General features: G+C 48.6%; 10 protein-coding genes and 2 non-coding genes across 14 annotated transcripts; 7 read left to right on the forward strand and 5 right to left on the reverse strand.

The window, feature by feature from the left end:
• Positions 1-397: 397 nt before the first annotated feature.
• On the reverse strand, positions 398-1,462 carry FOXG_09981 (uncharacterized protein; the record flags this gene model as incomplete). The annotated part of the gene is made up of 1 exon (XM_018389211.1): positions 398-1,462. The coding sequence occupies one exon, from the start codon at positions 1,460-1,462 to the stop codon at positions 398-400; it is 1,065 nt and encodes a 354-aa protein (XP_018247432.1).
• A 1,325-nt stretch (positions 1,463-2,787) lies between these two features.
• Positions 2,788-4,046, forward strand: FOXG_09982 (uncharacterized protein; the record flags this gene model as incomplete). Its single annotated transcript, XM_018389212.1, has 2 exons — positions 2,788-3,046; positions 3,097-4,046. The coding sequence occupies 2 exons, from the start codon at positions 2,788-2,790 to the stop codon at positions 3,933-3,935; spliced, it is 1,098 nt and encodes a 365-aa protein (XP_018247433.1). The 3' UTR covers positions 3,936-4,046.
• Positions 4,047-4,762: 716 nt separating this feature from the next.
• On the forward strand, positions 4,763-4,858 carry FOXG_20195. The gene has a single exon. It is a non-coding gene; the product is annotated as a tRNA-Phe (tRNA).
• Positions 4,859-5,486: 628 nt separating this feature from the next.
• FOXG_09983 (uncharacterized protein) lies at positions 5,487-8,454 on the forward strand. Its single transcript, XM_018389213.1, has 2 exons — positions 5,487-7,586; positions 7,634-8,454. Exons 1-2 carry the CDS (start codon positions 5,653-5,655, stop codon positions 8,412-8,414), a joined length of 2,715 nt encoding a protein of 904 aa, XP_018247434.1. The 5' UTR covers positions 5,487-5,652; the 3' UTR covers positions 8,415-8,454.
• A 49-nt stretch (positions 8,455-8,503) lies between these two features.
• FOXG_09984 (uncharacterized protein) lies at positions 8,504-10,049 on the reverse strand (the record flags this gene model as incomplete). The annotated part of the gene is made up of 3 exons (XM_018389214.1): positions 8,504-8,707; positions 8,767-9,928; positions 9,988-10,049. The coding sequence occupies 3 exons, from the start codon at positions 10,047-10,049 to the stop codon at positions 8,504-8,506; spliced, it is 1,428 nt and encodes a 475-aa protein (XP_018247435.1).
• Positions 10,050-10,714: 665 nt separating this feature from the next.
• FOXG_09985 (uncharacterized protein) lies at positions 10,715-13,778 on the reverse strand. Its single transcript, XM_018389215.1, has 2 exons — positions 12,620-13,778; positions 10,715-12,567 (listed from the first exon to the last, which is right to left on the reverse strand). Exons 1-2 carry the CDS (start codon positions 12,669-12,671, stop codon positions 10,865-10,867), a joined length of 1,755 nt encoding a protein of 584 aa, XP_018247436.1. The 5' UTR covers positions 12,672-13,778; the 3' UTR covers positions 10,715-10,864.
• A 206-nt stretch (positions 13,779-13,984) lies between these two features.
• Positions 13,985-15,509, reverse strand: FOXG_09986 (uncharacterized protein). Its single transcript, XM_018389216.1, has one exon. The coding sequence runs from the start codon at positions 15,385-15,387 to the stop codon at positions 14,173-14,175; it is 1,215 nt and encodes a 404-aa protein (XP_018247437.1). The 5' UTR covers positions 15,388-15,509; the 3' UTR covers positions 13,985-14,172.
• Positions 15,510-15,714: 205 nt separating this feature from the next.
• FOXG_20196 lies at positions 15,715-15,796 on the forward strand. The gene has a single exon. It is a non-coding gene; the product is annotated as a tRNA-Ser (tRNA).
• A 1,625-nt stretch (positions 15,797-17,421) lies between these two features.
• On the forward strand, positions 17,422-19,667 carry FOXG_09987 (uncharacterized protein). 3 transcript variants are annotated; one of them, XM_018389218.1, is made up of 4 exons: positions 17,422-17,483; positions 17,576-18,118; positions 18,173-18,767; positions 18,821-19,667. In XM_018389218.1, the coding sequence occupies exons 2-4, from the start codon at positions 17,642-17,644 to the stop codon at positions 19,030-19,032; spliced, it is 1,284 nt and encodes a 427-aa protein (XP_018247439.1). In that variant the 5' UTR covers positions 17,422-17,483; positions 17,576-17,641; the 3' UTR covers positions 19,033-19,667. The 3 variants fall into 3 exon arrangements, with proteins under 3 accessions (XP_018247439.1, XP_018247438.1, XP_018247440.1); XM_018389217.1 differs by having other exon boundaries at positions 17,422-18,118; XM_018389219.1 differs by having other exon boundaries at positions 17,438-17,483; positions 18,173-19,667.
• FOXG_09988 (uncharacterized protein) lies at positions 19,665-20,981 on the reverse strand (the record flags this gene model as incomplete). The annotated part of the gene is made up of 4 exons (XM_018389220.1): positions 19,665-20,130; positions 20,179-20,575; positions 20,657-20,738; positions 20,790-20,981. 4 exons carry the CDS (start codon positions 20,979-20,981, stop codon positions 19,665-19,667), a joined length of 1,137 nt encoding a protein of 378 aa, XP_018247441.1.
• A 1,709-nt stretch (positions 20,982-22,690) lies between these two features.
• Positions 22,691-24,003, forward strand: FOXG_09989 (uncharacterized protein). Its single transcript, XM_018389221.1, has one exon. The coding sequence runs from the start codon at positions 22,871-22,873 to the stop codon at positions 23,927-23,929; it is 1,059 nt and encodes a 352-aa protein (XP_018247442.1). The 5' UTR covers positions 22,691-22,870; the 3' UTR covers positions 23,930-24,003.
• Positions 24,004-24,239: 236 nt separating this feature from the next.
• On the forward strand, positions 24,240-25,052 carry FOXG_09990 (uncharacterized protein). The gene has a single exon (XM_018389222.1). It carries the CDS (start codon positions 24,358-24,360, stop codon positions 24,814-24,816), a length of 459 nt encoding a protein of 152 aa, XP_018247443.1. The 5' UTR covers positions 24,240-24,357; the 3' UTR covers positions 24,817-25,052.
• The last annotated feature ends 555 nt before the right edge of the window (positions 25,053-25,607 follow it).

Genomic DNA, 25,607 nt, shown 5'->3' on the forward strand with positions numbered 1-25,607 from the left:
TGTAGCAATTGAGCTGTCGATGTGTAGTGATTGAGCTGTCGACTTGTTGTTGCTCGGTGATTGAAGCCATAGTGAAATCGAATGGCTGCTCCAGATATCCGAAGACTTTACGCGTCTCTGCATTGGCTCCGGCTTAACCGAATTCCCAAGTGGCACCACGTGGAGGTTGCAGAGGACGTCTTTACCACCCGCCAACCCGAAGGTCAGCTCCCCCAAAATTGCTTCCATTACAAGATGGGAGTATGATGCTATGGGAACAAGCCCACCCCAACCGAGCCCAGCCGCTATGCTGTTAAGACTCTTCTGACCAAATCCCTCATGAGGCAGGCACTCGTTGGGCCGGTGACAAGCACCGTAGCATGTCAGCTTTGTAACCAATCGCAAGACTATCCATGAATTAAAGGAGATCGTCCCACTTGCCCTCTTCATAGGGGCTATCAGGTATCGTTGGTGCAGATGGGTCGCTTTTTTGAAGCTTTTTCATATATTCGTCGAGTATTTTGTCGACCCCTTTTGCTAATGTCGGGGTACCATCTGCATTCCAACCACTGACGTAGACTTTATACCAGGTGCCGGTAACGTTTCTGAGGAGGGCATATTGCTCTTGCGTGAATTTGCCTTTTCCCCTTAGCTTTCGATAGTAGCGCTTTCGTCTATCGCAAGCGTTGTGAACCTTGGACCATTTGACGTTTCCATTTTGGTCTAGGTAGTTACCGAAGTGCGGTGGTGGGTGATGTGCGCTTCTGTCGCGTTCATCACAGAGTGCCATAAGGTCGATATACGTTTTTCGATCCAGCCCGACACGCGCACAAAGCCTGGCTACTCGATCCAGATATGGTGTTGCAGGGGGTTCTGCTGTTCTACCCGCAGAGTGCCAAACTTTAATGGCGGCAATCTCTGGCTGGACTCGAGTGAAAGTCTCTGAGATCTGGTGTCCCTTGCAAGCTGCAAAAGTTTTAAACTTATCTGCAGTGCGCCTTGCTAGTTCTCCCGACATTCCACTCTCGGTCAACTGTTTTCTTACTTCTTCACAGTACTGGTCGATGATAAGCTTTTCACCAGCCTTGACGCGATTGTGGATGTCATGGATCCAGTCTCTGATGTGCATGTTGAACCGTGTTTTCTTTGTGATGGTTCGTTGCTCCTTAAGGCGGCGCTGAAGCTCCCAGACTTGCGCTTTGTGGGCTTTGTCTTTCGAAGCGGCCGCAGTCTTGCTTTCGATTAACAGCAATAGAGCCTCCCAAGAATCCTTCAGGTCGTCATCGTCGATCCTGGGATCCTGGAGTGCACGTCGGGCCCGGGCTTGGAGTTTGGTTGCTAGCCTTTTGACATTGTGGCCGTGAAACCTGATCTCCCGGGACTTTTCCTCGATGCCACAGAGGACATTTTGGGCGACATTATCCGAAGCGGCGTTATTTCGCTGGCGCTTGGGGGTCGCGGGAGGAGTGCTAGTCATGTTCATGTTTGTTTGATGAAATGAAACTGATGTCCTCGTTAATATGGATGGAAACTGATGTGACTTGCACTGCATCTCTTACCTTGACTTTGAGCTTGATGATGAATGTGCTGTGACTTTGAACTTTGCACTTTGATGATGAACGTGATAGCAGTGTAATGTTTGTAACTGAACTGAAGACTGAAGCTTTTATCTTTGCTTTATGATGAATCTGTCAAGTCCTCGGTGGCCTCCCCATCGTCGTTTTGTTGTTGTCCTGCTCTCACCTCGAGGAAGGAGCTGGCCTGGGAGAAAGCCACAGACGATGGATGCTTCATCGCAACTGCCTGTGACTACGTAAGCCTCCACTACCGAGTTATTTCTCGAATATTATGAATCTTTTCACAGGTTTTATGATGGGCCATGCTTATACTGGTTGTCAAAAAGGGTTCATCCGCCCTTCCTCGAGAGATGACTTGGGAGGAATTCATGAAGAGATTTACAATTGATCTTCACAGTTGAAGAGACGTTTCTCAAGATTACCTAATGAACAGATCCAAGATACCGCAATGAAGTCTCCTTCCTTCCCCCTGCCACCTTCTCAACATTCATCAATTGAATCATGAATGGACCGCCACTTCCCCAGATGGTGAATGCAATGGCAGCGGCTTCCATCTGGTCGTGCCCATGTTGGAATCACGTGTGTTAAAACTTCTCAGACCGGTTGTGAGGAGAAGTCTCAATAGCCTGCACTACCTCACGGGACTGAAACTGTTAAGCCTCTTATACTCATCTTTCAGCTAAAAAAGAAAAAAAAGGGAAAAAGGAAAGAAAAGAAAAAAGTCTTAGTTTTTTTCTCTTCAAGTAAACGCTCGCGATCACGGGCCTCACTCTCGAGCGTGTGGGTCTTTTGCCCAAGTTCTCGGTGGAAGAACATGTGGTGGACAGTTGGTGCAGTAGTGACTTGCTTTGTCGAAGAATCATGAGTGCCCGTGGTGGTTAGGAACTAAGGGTCGACTTCAGCCCACGCTATCTGTTTATGGTTTACCGCCAATATTGGGAATGCCTGGCTCTTTGATCTTCGCTAAGGCGTCAAATCAGAAACGATTTCGACAATCTAGACCAGCGCCTTGTCTTGGCTGATCGGTCACTGCAGGGCTCATTCAGTCGCGATAGCTTGACGCTATCCAAGCCACAAGACCTCAACCCTGGGAGGGCTGAAAACATTTGGGATCTGGAGGCGCTATAAGAGCCATTGTTTGCCCCTTTCCCCAAAGTTGTCGTTGCACAAATAGTGTTTTTCCCAAGATATTTAAAGTAGGCATCGTTAGAAGCACCAAAAGGCAAGAAAAATGCTCAAGTTTGTGTTTTTAGGTGCGCTCTTCGGCCGTGTATCGGCGACGTGCTATTACCCCAACGGTGTCAATGCAGCAAAAGACTACAAGTACGAACCATGCGGTAACTCAACCACGACATACTCGACATGCTGCTACTTCGGCGAGGGCGATAAATGTTTGGCCAACGGCTTGTGCAACCAGCCAGGGAAATACGACTACCGCGCTGCCTGTCAGAACAAAGATTGGTCCAACTGCCCCGAAGTTTGCATGGACAGTACGTTACCCCCAGATGGTCAAACAGAAGAAATACCTAACATTATGTAGCGGAGTCTGGCACTTGGTTCCCATTGCAGACGTGCGGAAAGAATAAGTATTGCTGTCCTCCAGCAGACGGAAGCGATTGTTGCGACAGCGGCGCCCAGATCTATACCCTCAAAGCCCCCGATCCAAAATCCAGTACCCCGACGAGCGATGCAACGAGTACTTTCCAAAGCGTGATTCGCACCACGATTATACAAACTCCAACCACAACAGCAAATCGCGGGGATAGCTCAGTCAAGAAGTCATCAACCCCTGCGATTGTCGGAGGTACAGTCGGTGGTGTTTCGTTCATCGGGTTCTTGTTTCTTGGAGTCTTCTGCGTCTACAAGCGTCGTGATCGCCCGTCTACTCCGCATGCGTCCGCAGCGACTCCTGAGAAGAAGGATGATGCCTCAAGCGGCAAAGGCAACGCTACGGTTGAAGTCTTACCTCAGATTGGTGCTGCAGAAGCTGAGGGGACGGAGGGTAACAGGTACACCGAAGTTGACTCGCGGGCTGTGAATGGTATCCGCCCTCGACTTGCGTACCCTGAGGACGATGGAATGCCACAACCCGCCGATGTTACGCTCCTTCAGCAACCATACCCCGAGAATGATAACATGCCACGAGCTGGAAGACCAGGGCATGGTCTTCGGGGACAGGCTATGAGAAGGGCAGGCAATGCTTCAACCGAAGCAGATTCTAACCCAATCTTACATGCCGACTCAAACCCCATTTTCCATGCGGATTCAAATCCCATCTTACAGGCTGATTCCAACCCTATCAATGAAGCGCCTGATGATGCCTGGGTTAGGCCCCGTATGACGACCGTTCCAAAAAGCGCGCCGCAAGAACTTCCATAGCATTTTGTAGACTAGTCCGCAAGAGAGAAATTGTATCACATATTAATAGTGACTTATCTTGACGTTCGTGTGCGTGCCATTACGACTCCATTCACTGTCTCCGTGATATATATGTATGTATGTATGTATGTGTATTTTTCGTCTGGGTGGCTGTAACGAAGCCAAATCTCCTACTGGAGCAAAAGACGTGCTGAGCTAGCTAGGTACAGGATACCCCGCTTCCTTCACCATCCAGCATACCAATGGCACAAAAGGTGCTGTATTTCTCAAGCCCGTCACCCGTCAGCGGGTTCGAGGGCAATCTATTGTCGAACTTTTTCCACCGACCAGAATTCTCTCGCGCATCACTACATCTGCTGACGCAGTCCACAATCTCCAGTAACCAAGTTGTAGCTCGTAGTCGACTGTCGCGGCGGCAGGGAAAAACCTCGGGAAGGGATCAGAGGCCGACGGTGCGGCTTGCCTTTAAAGGAGAAAAACCCATCGCAATCGGCGTCGTTGATCGGAAGGATGTCGCTACGAATGCCCGGGGCATCGCCCTCCGATATCTAAGGCGTTCTGGTTCTGAGGTGCCGCCATTAGATCCGACAAAGGTGTTGTCAGAGAAGGCGAACTCTCCAAAATTCCTTCTCTGAAAACTGCTGTTAGGGAGCCGATAGCGTCCCCGCAGTTTTTGTGTGGTCGCGTGGCCTGCAGAAAATCCCGCTCCTAGCACCGCACTAACAGTGCGTGCCAAGAAAGAATTTTTACAGGAGAGAGTTGCTGTCTCCGTGATATTGCGCGACGGTGGCGAACATGTAGGGTAGTACCGCCGTTGATTTCAACAAGCGGGTTTAGCTCAGTTGGGAGAGCGTCAGACTGAAGTCAAACTTCAATCATCATTCGATATCTGAAGGTCATGTGTTCGATCCACATAAACCGCATGTTTTTTTGCCATTTCTACATGGTATAAATAACCTTCTTTGCATGCATGGCCCGTAGACGTCACGTACTCTTTTGCTTACGGGTAATCACTAAATTAATTTTTGCGCAATACCCTGTGTTCGTAGTTATGCTGGTTCCGTCCATGACTGGATGCCCCCCTCTCGAGGACAAATTAATTTGACCCCATCTTCTCGAGTACCGACCGGTTCTATAGATTGATGTTTTTAAGGTTCAAGGCAATAGCTGTGTGATCTGTTGACTTGATGATAAGGTTGTTGTGTTTTCTTAGGCGTGATGAATGATGCCTTCTATTGTGGTTGTGTTTGGGGAAGAAAAAGCACTATTGTGTTGCCTTATGTGTGCGGCTTCGGCATTACTTCTCTCTTGATAGATTGATGTTTACGGAAGGTGACAATTCTCCGACATGGGATGATGAGCCCGGGGTTACCAGATCCAGTTCTGATCATCTGGGCGCGTATAGCTACAGGCGTACCAATCATGATAAACCATTCAAGTGATCAACCTCCCAGACTGCCTCAATTAATATGCCTAAGTCGAGGATGATCATAATGATTCCGAGGTAACTTTAGTATGATGCCCGACTTATACCAGTTCGGCTTAAGCATGGAACTTTTGTAATTGATCACACTGCCCATTTGTGTTCTTTACCTTTGTGTTGGGGCCGAAGCCTCTTTGAACCTCTCAACCTTACCACAGATCACACTGCCTTATAAGGGCGCACCGTCGCAACGAGAGGACAGGCACCCCTCTCGGTGAGGTGATCTCAGTCAAAATGCCCTCTCTTAAACAGCTCTGCGCAGTTCTCAGCTTCGCAGCACCGTTGGTGCTGGCCCAAAAAGACAACCTTGGCCTCGGCAATGGCTACATCGACATCAAGACCAAGAACCTCAAAGCCCGCATCGTTCGCGACGCTCAAGTCCTGGTATCGCTGACCTCGGCAGACGACACCTTTGACTTCTTACCATTTGATCGAATCGATGCTCGCACCCAGAATGGGCAGTATCACTGGGGTGACATCACGTACAGATATCGCAAACAAGGCGTCTCAGCATGGACGAGCGGTGATTCTGCTCAAAAGCGGCAGCCTGTGAAGAATGTCAGCATGGGAACTGCTCTTGCGTCATCAGATCTTGGCCCGACACTGCCAGATAGTCCTCTGAACATCACTCGGGAATGGCTTGATTTTAAAGGTGACCTCGGTCTTCGCTTCACCATCACCAACAGTGGGGGCGACAATATCGAGCTTGGAAGCCTGGGATTCCCAGCTGAGTTCAACAGTATCTTCACCAACAGGACAGCCGAGGAGATGCAAGCCCACTGCTCTCTCGCAGATCCCTACATCGGCCTGAACGCCGGCCACATCCGTGTCGCACCGGTCAAAGGTACTGGCAATGGTCTCGTCGTCACGCCGTTGAACGGAACTGAGACACCACTGGAGGCTTACCGAGATCTGAAAGAACCTTGGTTCGAGTCAACTGGTTATGCAAGTCAGACCTTCGAAGGGTTCTATGAGTGGCAGGTCCTCACCAAGGCGTGGGCAGAGAATGAATGGAAGAACCAAGAGCCTTGGAACGAACCAACTTCAAAGGTTTTGAAGCCTGGCGAGTCGCTCAAGGTTGGTGTCCGGTTCTCTCTATCCGAGTCTATTCGCGACTTTGACAATGCCGTCCGCAAGACTGGAACTCCTGTTGTAGTTGGTATTCCTGGATACATTATCTCTCGAGACCTACCTGCCCAACTCGTTCCTCTAAGCAATAGTGGTGTTGCTTCAATCGATGTCTCACCAAGAGGCGCACTTAAAGTCGAAGATGCTTACGAGAGCTTTAATCCAGAAACTCCGAAGTATAAGCTAACCCCATCATCATCTGCTTGGGGGCGAGTTCGCGTCAGCATCAAGTACAATGATGGCAAGGTGCAGGCTGTCCACTATTACGTCACGAAGACAACATCAGAGACCCTCAATGACCTTGGAAGCTTCTTGACTACAAAGTCTTGGTTCAATGACTCATCAGACCCCTTCAAGAGATCTCCATCGGTCATGACCTACGACTATGAGAAGGGCGCAATCGTCGAGCAGGATCCACGGGTCTGGATTGCAGGTCTCAGTGATGAGGGTGGCACTGGTGCTTATGTCGCAGCTATGCTCAAGCAGGTGATTCAGCCAAATGCTGAGGAGATTGCCAAGCTGGACGAGTTCGTTCAAACGACGATCTGGGGTCAACTTCAAAGGCAAGACTACGGAGTGCGCAAGTCCCTTTTCTACTACGACCCCAAACTGGACTACCCGTATAGTAAGGATATTGACTGGAGCTCCTGGACATCTTGGAACAAAGAAGCTTCGGAGAGTCTCGATCGTGCGTACAATTATGTTCACGTCGTGGTGGCTTACTGGTCCATGTATCGTGTCGCACGAGCATATCCCGAACTAACATCCAAATCTTGGAGTTGGTACTTGGACCAGGCTCAAAAGACCATTATTCGGATGACCCAGAAAGACGTGTCATACAGAGACGTTGGTCTGATGGGCGAGACAGTGTTTGGGGAGGTTCTGACGGATCTGAAGCGCGAGGGTAATGACACTGCAGCAGATGCTGTCGAGAGTGTGATGAAGAAGCGCGCTGAGCTTTGGCACTCGCAGGACATTCCATATGGAAGTGAGATGGCATGGGACTCAACAGGTCAGGAAGGCGTATACTACTGGACGAGGTAAGATCCAAGTACTACCGACGTGTTGTTTATTGCTAACTTGATAGGCACTTCGGCTTCGATGACTCAGTCCAAAAGACGATCAACAGTGTCCTGGGATATATGCCCAACGTACCTCACTGGGGATGGAACGGCAATGCGCGTCGATACTGGGACTTTGTCTACGGAGGAAAGCTCCAAAGAATCGAGCGACAGATCCACCACTACGGGTCTGGCTTGAACTCTCAAGTTCTTCTCTCAGCTTTTCGAGATAACTCCTCTGACACTTACCTCCTCCGTGTTGGGTACGCTGGATCGTCTGCGCCGCTCACCAACATCAATCAAGATGGCTTTCCCAGCGCCGCGTTTCACTCACGGCCGGATACTCTCAAGTGGGATGGTATCACCGGTGATTATGGCGGTGGCTTGATTGGTACGGTATTGAACTCGGGCACCTACGTCGCCGATGACAAGGATCTTGATGTTGTCGCCTTTGGGGGTAAACTCACAAAGATAGGAGCTCAGTATTTTGTTGAGCCAAAGGATGCTGTAAGAAAGAGAATATTCATTGGGCCTTTCAAAGTTATGGTTACAGTTGATGCTGGATGCATCAGCCAGTTCAGCTTCCGCCTAGGAGCTCGGAAGGGATTCGACCTTACGCTGTCACAGACGGAGGGTGCTCCCAAGGCAGCCAAAGCCGCGGTATGGATTGAATCAACAGGTGATGAAGAGTGGCAACTCGAAGCGAAAAAGGATGTTGGCGTTGAGAAGGGGCGAGGAGGATGGATCGTACCTCTCCCTAAATCTGGGTCTGTCAGACTACAGATCCACTCAGGCGAACTTTTGTAAAGTTTGGGCTTCTTTGTGATAGATATGAGAGTATTTAAGCATTATTCTATTCTTATTACAAGGGAAAGCTATCCTTACGTGACATGGTTTCAAAGGTTAAATGGGATTTTCTTTTCCCTCGTTTCCCCGTGCCTCTTCTCGATCTCCTCCAAGCTGTAACCTTTGGTCTCACCCATAAAAAGGATGACCATAACAGTCGTCGCCAGACTACATCCGGCAAAGAGATAGTACGCGCCAAAAGAAGACTCATCAAGCAACACTGGTGTCACGAGAGCGACGATGTAGTTGACAGTCTACCGATTAGGTATGTCAGCATGCTTTTGAGCAACAAATACTTAAAGACTTCACTTACCCAGTTCGAGCTTTGCGCAAGACTCGAAGCACTGCTTCTCGTCCGTCTTGGCATGCTCTCAACAACCCACGTTCGGAAGCCAATGGCCCAAGTGAGGTTGAATGAAATGGCGAAGAGATAGATGCAAACAATGACAACCCATCTTCCAGCACCGTGATCTGGATGGACTTGCCCAGATGCATACAGTGATCCCATGATCACCATTAAGCCGACTATGAGGACACCACCTAAGATGCTTTGCATTCGCCGACCCCACTGATCCGCGAAGATTGTCGCGGGAAATGTGGCAACGAGAAGGACGATGGCAGAAACTCCAGATGCCAGGAACGATGCTTTTTCACCGCTGAGACCTGCTTTTGTGAAAAGAATGGGGGCATAGTACAGAACGCCATCGATGCCGCTAAGTTGCTGCATTCCCATAAGGAAGCAGGCAAAAGCTGTTCTTCCGCGATATGGTGCCGAGAACGCGCATCTGAAATCTCGGAAAGTATTTCGAATTTCATGCCAGAGAGATGTCTCACCATCTAAACCACCAGGAGTATCCTGTATCTGAGCGAGAAGCTCTTTCTCTTCAGCTTCGTCAATACCAAGCTGTCGGCACACCGTTCGAGCTTCGTCCGTTCGTCCCTTTGAGAGAAGCCAGCGCGGAGACGGCGGTACAATGAAAGCCACCATCGACAGAAGAACGCCGAGAAATGCAACAATGGCGAGAGGTAGACGCCATGTGATAGACGAGCTGCCAAGCCGTGATGTTCCGTAGCAGGTGAAGTACCCCGTCACAATACCAGAGGTGATACCAACCTGCGGGAGTGCAGTCATGATGCCTCTTACTCTCGATGGGGACATTTCTGAAACTTGCACGTAGACATTGCTCAGAAAGAGGCCTTCGCCCATGCCTTTGATGAGCCGACCCAGGATGAAGACACCGAGATAAGGAGCGCCACACTCAATAGCAGCACCGACACCAAATATGATTGAACCGATAGCGATAAGTCTCACTTGTCCGAAGCGATGGGCTAAAGCGCCGGCTATGAGTGCCGTCAACGCTCCTGGGATGAGAATTGTTGAGACAATAACGCCGTGAATTGTCGCGGAGAAGTCGCCAAAGGTGTCGTTGAAAGAAGCCATAGTAGTGATAGGGCCAATACTTCCAGTGTCCATTCTAAACCAGCAAGTCAGACAATCAATCAATCTCAGAACTGTCACAATTGGAGAACATACCCAAAAAGGAACGCAACACAAGAAGTCGCAACACCAGCGCTAGCATACAGCGGCACCTTCATCTTCACGATTTTACAATGAAATCTACAGAATCACATACGAGGAGAACAACTCCTCAGTTTTTAAGCTTATCTTTTAGTGTTGCGCAATCTTTTCAGTCGGTGTGATCACAATTTTATTGTGGAAACTGGGGCGCTTCGGCTTGCCTCTTTGTCAACGGAGAACAGCGGAGTTTCCGCTCTCGGATAAGTCATCGGGTTGTGTCACTGCACAGAGATATCGTATTTCCTAAATAGGTAATTGTCATTCTCGCGTTGAATGCTGTTTTGAGATATGCATGTGGCAACACTGTCTTTATTAACTTTTCTTTCTGTATATTTGTGTTTCATGGATCCGCAATGCTGGTACGCTACAAGATTTAGGGTTCTCTTATTTTGGGCTAGCGATGCTATAAATAGAAGAAGTACAGTACACAGTGGCTTCACAAGTCTAAGCAACGCGAACCCTACTTTGAACAAAACTACACCCGTCTACTGAGCCTTTCGAATGTTCCCTTCCATCTTTGATAGGAGTCAACGCCGGAAATTTATTCTTCCATAGTTCATTGGCCGTAATACGTGTGCTGAAGCCGAACCTCGCTTTAGAAAACACGCCCTACGCCCTACGCCTTCTAGCACTGACATTGAGCAATACCCCTTGTAAACATAAGGCGTACCGATGAGGAACATTCATATATAAACCATCAATCTTATTTATTACTATGTAGCCTTTAATTATAACGTAATCTAATGCCCAGTCCAAGGCTACATGCACCAATTTTCCAATCTACCTATAAAACGTCCAAAGGAATGTCCTCCTCACCATCTTCCAGAACCCCTCAGTTACCTGGAGAACCATTAACATGATGTTCTTTAAAACACGAAAGCCAGTCTTTGTTATCCGCCAACGTCTGATCCCATGGATCCGCGGTATCGTAAACGATTCTCCTGGCTTCAGTCTGAAACATCTCATCGGTCGGAATAACACCGAGGCTCATCTGTCGCTGCGCATATCTCCCAAGATGATGAACCAGAAACTCCGGGAAGGCCATGGAGCTGCTATCCTGTGTCATTGAGTGTTGCGGTCGCGCTACGGTTTCCTCTACCGCGTCCAAATTACTCAAACCCCCATCGGTAAAATCCGTCGTTCGTCCAACGTTCTCTCGAATCTGAAGAAGATGGTCTCGACAGCTTGGATCAGTCGCTGAGAAGGGCACGGGACATTTCCCTTCGACCTCAATCATATAAGGTGACAGTGCATTCGTCACACGAGCTTTGACATGCGGTTCAAAGTCATGATCGCCCTTCCAATCAGCCATCGTATCACCCTTTCGAAAGTGCTTCGCCAGGTGTTCGACTCGTTCTTTCCAGGCCTCCATTCGAAGACCGCAAATTCCACATCTCGATTTCACAGGCGGTCCCTCGACTTTCCACGATTCTATAACCGGTACCGTTTTCACGTGGTGGACAAGTCGAAGGTGCTGGGTAAGATGATCCTTTCGACTGAAGACAGGAAGTTTATCGTCATTTTGACATCCCGCGTGGTTGTGAGTTTCGAGATGTTCTGGTGTTGGGTCGAGTTGGCTGCAATATGCACAATGGTTTCGCCCTGTCTCTGGAGATACCACTACTCCTCCGAAAGGAGCACATCGCCAGCCTGCAAGATCGAGATGAAGGGACTTTTCGTGCCGAGCCCAGTCATACTTACTCTTGAACTTGTCGCAGCAAAACGTACAAGGAAACCGTCTGTTCTGGGGTTCATTGCCTTTAGTGGTAGAAGAACGTTTTGACTTGGTGACTCGCCCTTTCAAAGAACCTTTTCGAGTTGCAGACTGAGGTGATCCCACCGATGCGGAAGAACAGCTTGTCGCACTTCCTAAACTATGTGTTGACCCTGCGCGACTCCCGACACGGCTTCGACCTAGGCTCCCAGCGGATGAGCGGGTTCTCAACGGTGTTTTTTTTAGTGCATCGGCAATGGCAGATAGTGACGCCGCTTCAGCTTCCGGGGGCGATTCTTGCCATCTTTGCATAGGATCTAGAGCGCTGTCGCGTTGATGGTTATGGCGAGGTATTGAGATCGGATCACTCCCCGTTCGATGAGGCTGACGACGAAAATAATGGCTCCGTTTCCGTGGAAGTCCGCGTTGGGAATTTTCAGCTATCGGAGAACCGTTGAACGATTGACCGAATCCAGGAACTCCAAATGGGGATGTCGTTGTCGGAGTTCCCGCTCGATTACCCGATGTTGCCAACGGCGAGATGTTTCCCCCAGTTGGTGGCTGTGCCGCAGCGGGTGTTTCCCACGAATTCAGGCTCAATGCAGGATCAAGCCAGAATTCACTTTGTTGTTCTGGTGGGATCATGGAGTTGAGCAAGTCATCCGTGAAATCGAGGTGCTCATGACCGAACGAAAACTCATCATTCTGAGGCGGAAAATACGATTGCTGAGCTCCCTGGTCCTGAATTGGCGTGTTTCTCTCATCAATAGTCCTATTCGCAAGGCCAAGTCTTGCAAAATCGAGTTCCGAGAAGGTCAAGACTATCGGGTTACGCATTAGCGGATCTCAAACCCGAGATGAAAATCTGCTTACTATCGCCATCAACGTCATCCGACGGCGGCCGTCTCGGTGCACTGGACCCCATTGCTTCGGCCTATGTCCCTGCAATGGAGTTGCGGACAATCGCCTGTAGTTATTAGGTAGTTTGCGATGGTGTTGAGGCCAGGCAAAGTCAGTCATCGAGCGCCTTCTTGATGACAAAAAGGCGTCGTTGACTTTCCGGAATCGGAGTGACACTAACCCCCACCTTGACCAAATTTCGTGACACCGAATATGCGATACTACGTCTCCATCGCGAAACAGTCAGAGGCGATTTACCTCCTATGGCATAATCTGCTTTTTTCAGCCGCAATCGTGGCATTTCTCCGACTTTTCTTCTCCATAGTTTGCCATATTAAACTGATTACTCATGCGCATTGCACAAACCTTCTCCATACCTGACGAGTCATAAATAAGATTATCTCATCAGATCCCCTAGGAAGATAAAGCCATGCGTCACTTTAGCGGTATGAGCTTGCTTCTACGGACTGTTGGTTCATTATTTTCTCTGGAGACGGTCTGACTCACTGGGTGCAGCTCTGAGCGCTGGTGGCGCTGAAGCCATTTACGATGGCAGTGAACAACACGTTGGACTTGCAAGCCGGCTAATTCTTTTCGCTTCTTCAAGAGCTGCTTATTCGAATATCCAGTCAGTGATATGCTCCATATCTGCAGTACCCCAGCTTCGGTATAGTTGTTGCTTCTCATCACGCAACAAAGATGGCGATGGAGCACGACAAGTCTATATGAGCTCTGCAAATGAATAGATAATGGCACCATTCAACTCTGTATATCGAGAAAGATCTACATTTAACGATGGCGATCCGATCCTGGTTGTTTAAACATTGATGCTACAGCTCACAAAGTGTCGCCTTTCGCTCGTCTCTGGCTGCGGCCAAGAGGCTCGAGCACGGATCATTACTTTCATCCGTTCTTACTACAGAACATCGAGCGTGATCGGAGCTATCTAAGAACTATCACGGGATTTCATTCTTGACCAAATGTTGCATCTTGAAGCCCAGCAAGCCGGAAAGCTTGCATATACCAACGCAAGAGTTCTGGCACATTCGAGTTAACCAAATCTCGATCCGGTAAAAGAACCCAATGATTCTATCGGTATCATAACTATTCTTCGACTTTCCACATCTTTTTGTGATCATCTTTGCTCTTGTATAAGTTGGGGACATTCGCGAATGATAACACAGCATTGATCCAATCAGTGCAGGTAGCTCATGGCGCGTGACGCTCTGCGTAGGGCGTGAAAATGGCTTAGGTCGGACCAAAATCGGAGCATCATTTTTGGTAGCAACGACGCTTACCGAAAGCGATCAAGTTCAACATGTTTCACATGAGTAAGTAAAAACGAGGACTTGTACAAAACCAACAGTTTAAAGGCGAATAGTATGTCACATTTGTATGAGTTGACTCGCGCCAGAGTATGACGTAGCGAAGTCTGAGATTTTGGATAGCAATAGCAGCAGTCAACGATGATGATCTGTAGCCCTCACCGCATCCTCCTCTACAAGCTGATGAATTGGTTGGGGATATCAGACCGCCTCTCCTTCTTTTCCTTCACCCTTCTTGATCGCATCAACCTGGACTATCGAATGCGACAGTCCCTTACCATCCTCCTTCTCATCAATGATCATAGCCGTTAAGCTCTTCCCATATACACAGCCAGAGTCCAGACCAAAGGTGTATCTTGCAACCTCGGGCGAGTCTGCGCCAACTTGTATTCCAACTCTTGCATCATGGCCATAAACGACGATACTTCGCTTCTCAGGATCCCCAATCGAGTTCTGCCATCGATTCCAAGCATCAATCCACCAATCGCCTTCTCGGGGTTCAAGAGGAAATCCAATAACACCCTCTTTGTACTGACCACTGAAGCCTTCGCCGTTATTAACAATATCTGCCCATTTTGATAGCTCGGTCTTTATATCAGCATCATTGACATCGCCATATGCCGCATAGCGTCGTGTCCGACTCTTGGCTCCCTTGAGTAGACCTGCTCGAATGGGTTCGGTGACAGTAGCCTCTGGGTCTGGATATACCAGTCCTCGCATGTTCATGACAGCCCATGAATCTTGTTCTTCCAGTGGAAGTAAGGGAACTAGACCGCCATGCGCGACAAGCAGGGTCCCAGAGTTCCAGGGCGGTGATGTTGCTCCCTTTCGCAGTTTGATCCGTAGAACTAGCGGTTGTGAGGCTAACCAGGAAATTTGCTCATCGCTAAGATTGGCGGCAGTTGTAAAGTCGCTTTCCGAACTGTAAGGTTTGAGGTCCTCTGGTGATATTGACTTCAAATCGTCCTTCGTCTCGGATGGGGCCGGTTCGCCATCCTTCTTGTCATTCTCCTTTTCCGCTTCAAGCGCCAGCCTCTTCAACCGCTCAACAAGCTTCGTATCCTCCCCCCTTTTGATAGCAGAATGCGCAGCAAGCACCCTGTCCTCATTATTCCCTCTTATCGCACTCGCCCCAAGCTCCATCGCCAACTGGACAACACCCGGACTATCAGGACCCTTGTTGATCAAGTCCCCGACGAGAATAATTTTGTCGCCATTGGGCTTGCTATACGCGACTTTTTTCACTAATTTCTTCAGTTCGGGCAGACGGCCGTGTACGTCACCGACGATTATGAGTCTGCCTGGGGCGATGGCATCTTGAATACGAGTCTGCAAGGAGTACCACGGAAAATCGGCATGAGAGTGTGCGGTAGAGGAATGGGTATTTATCTCGTATTCATTTTCGTGAGAGGGCATTTTTTGGTTGTTAATTATAATCCTTGGCGAACCTTTTGAGTTTACGTTTTGGTGAGGGAGGAGAAGAGATGGGTTTGTTACGAGCGGGCGAATCAGAGGGTGGTTATTGGGGATTGAATCCACTTTGCTGATGACGAATGTGATACGGAATGATTGCACGTGGAAACAAGGAAGGAATTTCGTATTGATAAGTCAAAGAAACAAATTGCGAGAGTTTTAGCAACTTATTTAGGAAATGGCATGAATCCCGACAGCCTTTCGACGGGTTAATGCTGAGCGAAATTGTACCTTATAGTCGTTATATCAATACTTCTCAGTATCTAAAAAGGCGTGGTGGCAGAGTGGTCTAATGCGATAGACTAGAAATCTATTCCCTTCGGGGGCGTCTGTTCGAATCAGGCCCACGTCGAATACTTCCTTTTGGCCACTTCACCAATCTGGCACTATTTTTATCACAATTTTCAATTTGTTTATCTTTTTTCTTAGTTTGAATCTTCCTTGAAAGTATCGAATTTGTTAGTTGACTAGAAATATAATTGCAGTAATTTAATAATAATATCTTATCCTGTTACTATTACATATGATGGGATAATTTAATATACCAATGGACAAGAGCTTATTATTTCAGAACAGTTTATAACAGACTATATTTCAATTATAAACCTTCTCCGAGGTATCTACAACTCTATTATTTATTTCAACAATTTGAAATAGGCTCTTTAACTACTATAATGTAATAGCAGGTGGTTTCTGAGTAATTTAGGGTAGGCTGAAGAATACCAGTTATGTCTACCGTTTAAGCATACACCTATGCTTCCGCAATAACCTACGTGCAAGATCCCGTAATTCTTTAAAGGCCTTTAGGTTGAATTAGTTTCACATGAAAAAGATCGTTTGAACGGCATCTAATGTTAGACGCCTCAGTGGAAGCAAACTCCACCGAGGAAATCGTGCTCAGCCCTTCACAGCAGGGGATATGTAGAGTTCATTAGATCCAACAAGACTACGCTGACGCGTTCCCCATTTCTCCTTTGTTCAGAGGGCCAAAGAGCTTAATTGCCGCCAAGGAAGGTGGTGTGACAAATGCATGATATGATTTGCTTTAGCTCTATAATTCTGATCAAGCAAGAAATCCCCAGCTTCCAGTTCCCCGGGATGTCCAGACCCAAAGCAGCAGGGCTGAAGAACCAGAAAGCCTAGAAATGCGATATCTCTCGCATGGCATGCTCTACGGACAATCCAGTGGCATGGTTAACGTCTGGACCTCAAAAAATTCTCTTAACAAAGAAGCCTTCGGGGGGTAGCGTCGCATACCAAACGCTCTCAGCTACTAGAAACGCCCCAAAAAGCTTGATTGTTGTCAGAAACGACGAAAGCGTGGAAACTTAGATGCCGGAAACTACGAGAGAACCAATCGTGGCTTGCGCTGTGTGGGGGGCTAGAATCGTTTGTCTTTGTTGATTGTCGTGTTGATTGCTGCTTGCGTAACCTGATAGTTTGGCCCTGCATTCCAAACGCGCGGGCCCCGTTGACCAGGCCCAGGTCCCAGGCACGATACCGAAAATCGCTGCCAAGATCAAGGGTTCAATCGTCTTTTTCAACGATGAATATTGTGCTATTGAACGTTGCATTAACACATCTTGGCATCTTTGTTTATGTTTGAGTGGTTTGAGCAGCTGTTGTAAGACATGTCAAGGGATGACGAAAGACCAACAACTCCCGCGATAAGGGCGACGCTTGTTTTGGCGCATCCTTTGTGCCTTGCAGGTAAAATACAGTTTTAGCCTCTTTTACTACCTCGTAGTGGCTGTAGCGTATAGACTCAGGGTCTTGTTAGTCGAAGGTCGAATTCGGCAACTCGGATCTGGTGGAGCCGAACCAACTGAACTTGGCAACTTCGGATGGTGAGGCCGCTGTAAGCAAGCCTCGATCATTCCACACTAACAAAACCGCTCGGAATCTAGGCCCTGCTCTCCACTTCAGCTCTCGTTGGCCTGCGATAATGGGCACTTGAAATAAGATCCAGCTGTTCCCCTGCTCTGGGGATCTACCTTGGCAGAGTCGCATCATTCAGTGTTACGCTGTACGCTTGTCTTGTAAGTCAAGTCTGCACACAGAACAGATCGAGTCGTGTTGCACGACTCAACTTGTAACATGGCAAACCTACAGTACTGACTTATTCCTCCAGGTATTAAGGGCTAGATCGTACCCAGGCAGTCACCCGACGGCCACCTCGTCTTCTCCCGACGACAAGATGTCGATGTTTGGTCGGTTCCAAGAGAGCAAGAAACAATGGCGTAACTGTATAGTGGCCTGTTTCGCAATCTATGCTCTCGGTTTTCTCTTTTTTTACTACAGCTTCCCGGCCTTTGGTGACTTTCATCGTCCTCATCACCATGCTGTCTCTGTCACGAAGCAGTCAAAACATGTCAAGCCAGATAACATCACCGTCAGTGGACTGGTGTTCTACGGTCGACAAAGCCGAGTTGAAATAATGAAGTGCTTCATCGAGCGTAATCTGGTCGAAAACGGAGGATGGCTCGACGAAGTTCTCTGGGTCGTCAACACTGAGCAAAAAGGGGATCTCCGATATCTCGAAGAGATCCTGGCTTCCAACCCGGAGCGATACAAGAAGATCTATTCCGACGAGATCGCAGGGACTTACACATACAAGAACATCTGGAAGAAGTTGGACCGTGGAAAGTACTACGTCAAGATTGACGATGATGTCGTACGTGCAATATTATTGTCTTGGTTCGCTAAACACTAATCACTTGTCTCGCAGGTCTGGATCGACGACGACGCTATCCCCAGTCTTGTCACACGCAAAGTCCAAAATCCCAAGGACTTTGTTGTCTCTGGCAATATCATCAACAACCCCCCTCTTGGCTTCTTTCATATGCGCATGGGTGCCATTCATCCATACTTCCCAGAGGCTTTTGAGCCATTCAGCGTCACAAACGCCACTGATTACTGGAGACCTTCCCGACATCCCTCGTGGGATGGGCCCAAGAAGTACAAGTGGGAACTCAAGAATGAACCTCCTTCCTGGCCTCATCATCGATGGCTGCGAGTCCCTGACGATTCGATGCTTGATCAGACTCCTGCTGCAGAACTCAAGTACGACATTTGGGGCGATAGCTACCGCAACTGGGCTATCGCTTCTCAAATGCACATGTCTTTATTTGAGAACATCGAGAAGAACCAATTAGACTTGTACAAGTTCGAGAAAGCTTGGACTATGTATGAAGATCGAATTCGAATCAACTTCATGTGCATCTATAGTGATGACATCCTGGACACGGATCCTGAAAATTGGCCCCAAGGACGGGGTGACGAGGACATGATTGTTCTCGATCTCCCAAAGAAGCTCAGGCGACGTAAGTCTCCCATAAACAATCCACTATACTTTAACACTAACACTCTCTGTCAGCTGTTGTGATTCAAGGCGACGCTCTAGCCGCTCATTACCAGTACATGGACCAGAAGCAATTGGAATCAACCGATATCCTAAAGCGATACCACTCCATTGCAAAGGATAAATACTGTCTAAGCTTAGATGCAGCTCGGGGCGTCGCGGAAGCAGATCTGAAACAAAGGTCGATTCGAGGTCTCTTTTCCACCCCAAGTGGGTATGATGTTTGATGTCTATAATACGGAGTTATATATCCTAGGATGGGAGCGTGTCGGTTATTATGCTAGAAATTGCACCAGTCGTTTTTTCACCGCTTCATCTCATGCCTTGTAGTTTGTGCACCTTTGTGAAACTTGCAAATATAACTTGGTTTACGGGTTGTTTTATCTCGGTTGTTTGTTGCCGTTGAGGTTACATGGCATACGATGGTCCTAGCCTGCGATGGGGATAGGGGCTAGCATCGTCAAGACCCTCTTTTGGGAGAAATCGTACTATCACCACAGTACTAATGGTCACTACTATTAGGATCTTCATTCATTATCGGCTGACGAGGTCTAGAAGCGCAAGGCGACAAGAGACCTTGGCCTGGACGAGAAAAGTACCTGGTCACAGAGCGTGCTTAGCTCATCATAAGCTATTCCGAACCTACCTATTCGGGTCGAGGATCCAAGCTGTTTGACATCTTTCACGCGAGGCGAACTGATTTACGACTGAATGAGAGGTAACTTCTCACAGCAGAGCTGTGGCCTGATGCCTTTAGAGTGATTGGAGCTTCACGTTGAGCCAACTGGTAGAAAAGATATTATTTTCGAGACAGATACAGATTTTTGCCTGCTATATACACTAATATGATATTATTACTCTACTTTCGAGAGTGAGTGACTGTCCATCGAGTCTCAACACTGATCTCGTTGTTCTTCATCTCAGAAGATCCAACAGTCAGGTTCTTCTCCGACCCTGACTCATCAGGGAATCCTGCAACAGCATAACCGTGCTGCAGCTTATCATTCGGCCTGTAGTCATCCATCTCCCAGGTCGACAAGTTTGGGTCTCGAGCGATTTCAGGCTGGGTGCTGGCGGCACCTGATCGGCTGGCGTCCCTGAATCCTGTTGACCGTTCGGTAGAGTACTCATCCAATCGAGACCCCCCCATTCGCTTCTTGTACTTGGCGTAGAAAGGTCGCAGCATGGGAATGCTGACGCAGAGGATGGCCAGGTTAGGCTCGAGGATGAAGAGGAAGATGGTGGTGGGCATGGTTCCTGTAACATTGTTGTTGAGATCGACGGTTGAGATGTAGATGAGTCGGAAGACAGCACAGACAACACAACTGTTCGAGTCAGTATATACTTCTTACATCAAGAGTGACGAGACCTACGCAAGACCCAATGCGAAACAAGAGGTGATACCAATCTTCTCCGCACGGCGTGTCTTCAAGTTCCAAACGCTATGCATAGGAAGCGCCATAATGATCAAGTCTCCAATAGCGTTGGTAGCGATCAAGGACTGAATCATGGGGATGTACGCTCCACACTTTCCTTGAGCAGTCCACTGAGCAGAGACTGGGTTGCACAGGAAGATACAAGCACAGAGATAGGCGATGAGCCACATGCCGACAAAGACGAGGGCAGCCTTGGATGACTTTTGCATGAAGCTTGTTGGGAAGACTCGGATGAAGAAGGCCAACATGCTCGCTTTGACGGAGGCGAGAAGGGTGACATAAATGGCTTGCATGCAGAATGTCAACTTAAGGATGAAAGGAATATTCGCGGCGACTGGATCGAAGAGTTAGTAAACGATACTGGCGTAGCGTAGAGGCAGATGATCGGTAGTCGACTGCGGGTGAGGGAACGCACGCTCAGGGTGTTTCGCTAATTCGTAACCATTTCCAACAGGTGCAAAAAGTCCTTGACAACACAACATCGCCACGCCCAGCGGCTGCCATCACAGTCAGTAATGGCCGACCTCAGCCAGAGATAAGTCACCAACCGTTGCGAAAATAACGAATCCATCATCCCATCCAAGCCCAGGTCCCATAAGTCTTCCAATGACCCGCAGAGTGACGACGATCAGAACCAACAACACGATCAAACAATTGATGACAAGTTCGGCTTTGACATAACCCAATATGGGCATGTAAACCTGCGGTGTCGATATCACCTCAACTGCTTCCGCCGACATGATGGGAAGCACTCAAAGCGAAACAAATACGCCGAACAAGAGAAATTCACAATACAGGGAGGAGCTAAAAGGAACCCATTCTTCCTTATATAAACAGGAACCATAAGCAGGTCATGTCGATCACTTTACTCCAAGCGAACGGCTTGGGAGAAAAGGACCTGCATTAGCTGGGGGTTCTTTAACGGAAACTTGGCCCAAATGAGACTGGTTTGTTACAGATGACTGAGACAAGACATACGAGTCTGCACTTGGCTGTGGTCTCTTTGCCTATTCGAGTGCAAAGGCTCCGCTGCGTGAAGGATAACCCTGGGATCCTTGGGGGCAACGGCCTTGGAAAGATGCAGTGACGAGGCAAGGAGATCCTTGACAGGGCCTTTTAGCCAGCGCGGATGACGGATCCGTGGCGAACGGGACTTGGCGCGGCAATGGGGGGGAGGAGCCTCAATGCTGGGTCTTGATACACTCAGGGGGATGGATTGGATGCTTCGGTTGGCGTTGTATATCCGAGCCTCACGTGAGAGGCTCATTTGCGACCCAACGGAAGAAAAAGACGATACGTAAAATAACATCTTGGCATCCAGAATATTGGTGCAGGAACAGGCGAACGAACCGAAGTTGCCGCATGAAACATTTTGATTATAGACTACTCCACTATCAAAGACACTTTCTCGACTCCCGCAGCCGTAACATCGTAAACGGGTCGAATGAAAAGCCGGGAAAGTGCCGGGTTTCTAGTGCTTCCATGGCGAAAAACCACAGTGTCAGGGCTGAAGAACAAGCTCACCGTCTTGTCTCAAAGAGAATTGGCCAGCTGACCTACACATTATAAAACAAAGTCTTATAGGGCTAAGATCATCCGAGGGCTTGAGAACAGACAATGCGGAGAAAAGCAAAAAAACGGCCCTCCCGAGATAATAAAGAGAGAAAGGCTCAAGAAATGGTCGACTGAAATTACTCGCCAAGAATTTAGAAACAGCGGAGTATTTCTGGGGCCCGTCCCGTCTCGTTCATTGACCACTTGGTGAACAATCCGCCGTCAAGCGCCTCCATGCATCCCAGTGTTCCCCATATATAATAACCCACATGGAATTCAAAACGAGATTTTAGCCTGCATCCTGAAAATATCCTTCGGAGAACGTTAGCCTACTGTAGAAAATAATCTGCTCACTGTCCAAACGGATCATGTTTTATCCCCTGGATTGAGTGACGATCTTGCACAAGAAGAGCGCAGTTCGCCGATGCTCGAGCACAATGAGAGAAAAAAACCGCACTGACTCGACACTAGGGGAAACAAATACAGGACTGCAAGATAAGCTTCCCGTGCTGCCCGTCGATGGTTTGGCACAAGTCTAACGGTCGCAAAGCGCCTTTTTCACATATGGGAATTAATTTTGAGTTTCGGAAATATCGATCGAAACGTTGACGTGCTTCTGGATGATACCGTAAACCCTTCTATCACATCACATCCTTCCTTGTCACAGCAACCCCCCGTTTTTCCTTGCCACACCACGTTATGGCTGCCCACAATCCAGGTTGTCGGTGTCCTTACTCAATGTCCCCGTCGCATGGACGCTGCCATGCATGAAAGGAGGTCTCAAGGGTCCTCCCTGCTAGAACGCTTCGTCGGAAATGCAACCCTCATGCCCCCCGGAGACCGCCACCGTAAAGGTTTAGGCCAAGACCGCACGGCAACGTAGCTTTTTTAATCACGGCAAACTCGCGTCGTCCTTATAAAGTATGGTTTGGCTGTATTTGACTGGACGGAACTAGGTTTAAAAAGCAACGTTTTTTCGTAAAACCAGACCAGCATATCACGATCTCCACCAAACCGTCAGCAAATATACCCACGAAACAAAACATTTTTCTTTTGAACTTTCCCACACATCATCATGACATCCTCATACACCACCAAGCAATGGGTCCTCGCCAACAAGCCTGCAGGGGAGCCTGTCCTGTCTGGCCCAGACGCTACCTGGAAGCTGCAGACCGTCACACTGCCTGAGCTGAAGGATGGCCAGATCCTCGCCAAAGTCCAGTATTTCTCCAACGACACTGGTCTAAGGAACTTTATCCAGAGCACTGTCGCGCCCGAGCGCTTCTACGTGCCTACAGTACCCCTCGGTTCACCCATGCGATCCGGCATCATCGCTGAGGTGGTTGAGTCCAAGTCGGACAAGTTCAAGGTCGGTGATCTCTGCATGGATTTCCACCTGGGAACCTGGAGCGAATATGTCATCCTGGAAGCCGAAAACTCCCAGGCCCTCGCGCCCCTGCCCAACGGCCTGCCCACCACTCACTTCCTTGGTGCGTTTGGTGCCTCTGGTCTTGCCGCGTATACCGGCTTGTACTATGCCGGTGAGGCTAAGCCCGAGCACACTATTGTCATCTCAGCCGCTGCTGGCGCTACTGGCTCTATGGCTGTTCAGATCGCCTCCAAGATCCTTGGCGCTAAGCGAGTCATTGGTATCACCGGCTCTGACGAGAAGTGCGAGTGGGTGAAGAGCATCGGTGCCCACGAGTGTCTCAACTACAAGAGCCCTACATTCTTGGAGGATCTCAAGGCTGCTACTCCCGATGAAGTCGATGTGTACTTCGACAACGTCGGCGGTGACATCCTCGACGCCATGCTGACCCGCGTCAAGAAGCACGGCCACATCGCTGTCTGCGGTGCCGTCAGCGGATATAACTCTGACGAGCCCATGGCTCTCAAGAACTGGTTCGAGCTTATTTCCTGCAGAATAACCATCCGCGGCTTCATTATGCTCGATTATATGGACAAGGTGCCCGCCATTCTTGGCGAGCTTATTGGCGCCACTGCCGATGGCCGCATCAAGCTCGAGGCTGCTGAGACAGTTATTGAGGCGCCTATTGAGCAGCAGCCTGAGGTTTGGATGAAGCTGTTCAGCGGTGTCAACCAGGGCAAACTCCTCACTAAGCTCATCATTTGAGAAGCTTGGGTGGATAAAATAAATAGTTGATGAATTTAGGCGGGCATTTGCATTCTAGCGTTGCCATTAAATATTTAAAAGTCAAAATGCCCATCGAGCAACGCGTAAAGTGAAGCCAAAGGTATTAAAGCAAGATAACAAAATAAGGTGTTTGTTTTCAACACAACACAATATAAGGCGTCATACACTACGCCAAAAACACAATAACCTTAATGTTAAGTCTCAGCAGATCACACAGCTGCTGCCTTGAACCTTAAGATCCAACTGAACAAGTGGCCTCAATCCACGAGCATAAAGAAGATGTTTCCCCCGTCCTTGGCAGGCCGAATGCCCTCTCCATCGTCACCCTCTCAAGGCGATCACCACCAAGGCTCCAACCCCAAAAGGCCACATCAAAACAAGCCAAGAACCCTCACTTCCATCACAAGATGCGCCGCTGCGCAATCGTCATCAACAACGGTCAATCGGGCCACAATTATCCGGTCACGGTAGTCAATTACTACGTGACCGGCCCTCCAACGCAAATCAATGACATCGACATCGAAGAGATCCCGAGTTTGCATTCCTTCCTTCGCCGTCGCAAAATCACAAGCAAAGACCTGCCGCATGTCGACAAATTGCAACCAATACAGCAAGTCAATCTCGCAATCTTCGATTGCCAAGTACGGCTCCACGGTACCACGCAAAACGCATCCATCATCGGATATATCACAGGCCAGATGGAGGCGTTGAAAGACCTAGCTGATCGCTTGGAACGGGGTCAAGGCGTATCGAGGCAGCAGCAGGCCTTCATCAACAGCATCGCATCGGGCGGCGGCAACGGTCCATACTGGGCGTGGTTCATGGAGTTGAAATGCGCGGTCGAGTTGGTTGAATTGACGGTGTAAATGTTTTATCGTGAGAATCGAGGGCTATCGCGGGGTGAAGGAGGGGAAGTGAGGGGGAAAAGAGGGGGAAAAAGGCAAATTGAGAAAAGAAGGTTTTGGCGTTCGGGGAAAAACTATGAATATTAGCGGACCGAGGCTGGCTCGGCGGGTTAGTAATAGATTGGATCAGGTCGCAAGACAACGCAGTGGGAGAAACACAAGTTGAGGATAAACACATTTGGATAACACTTGGGGCCATTAAATATAAACTGGCTTATAATACTTGGCCATTTCTGAATTTTACTGTGCTATTAATTGTAAAAATGCTCCTTCATTTAACAGCAGCGCTTGGCACCTCAAAGTGTGTCATGGCCGTCGAGCTTGAGGCTTCCACTGTTCACCAAATTTCGCTGGTGACAAGGCCTTGTATGTAAACCAGCGCTTCCTTGAGCAGGGATCGCTGGTCATGCACTGCACCCCAGCTTTGTGTACTGACAGAGGGATTCAACTCTCTGCGTTATTGTGGACCATCCCCGCCTGTTCATGAAGCTGGAAAGAGGATTCAACTCCTTGCGTTTTGTGCCTGGATTAGGAAGGTCAGATTGTCTGGCGGATTTGTTACATTAGATTGTCGAAAGTTGAGTTTTCTGGAGGATTGTGAAGCCTGTCGCCACTTACCCTGAAGACGACCCTCAACAATCACGAGATTTTGTAACTTGTAGGAGTGCGATGCAGGGCAGCAGGCGATAATTCTGTCCTTTCCTCTCTCAATTGTAATGCTTGGTTGCTGCGATTAACATGTTGCCATCTGA

Source organism: Fusarium oxysporum, chromosome 11, assembly GCF_000149955.1.
Source record: "Fusarium oxysporum f. sp. lycopersici 4287 chromosome 11, whole genome shotgun sequence".
In the NCBI taxonomy this organism is placed as follows: Eukaryota; Fungi; Ascomycota; class Sordariomycetes; order Hypocreales; family Nectriaceae; genus Fusarium; species Fusarium oxysporum.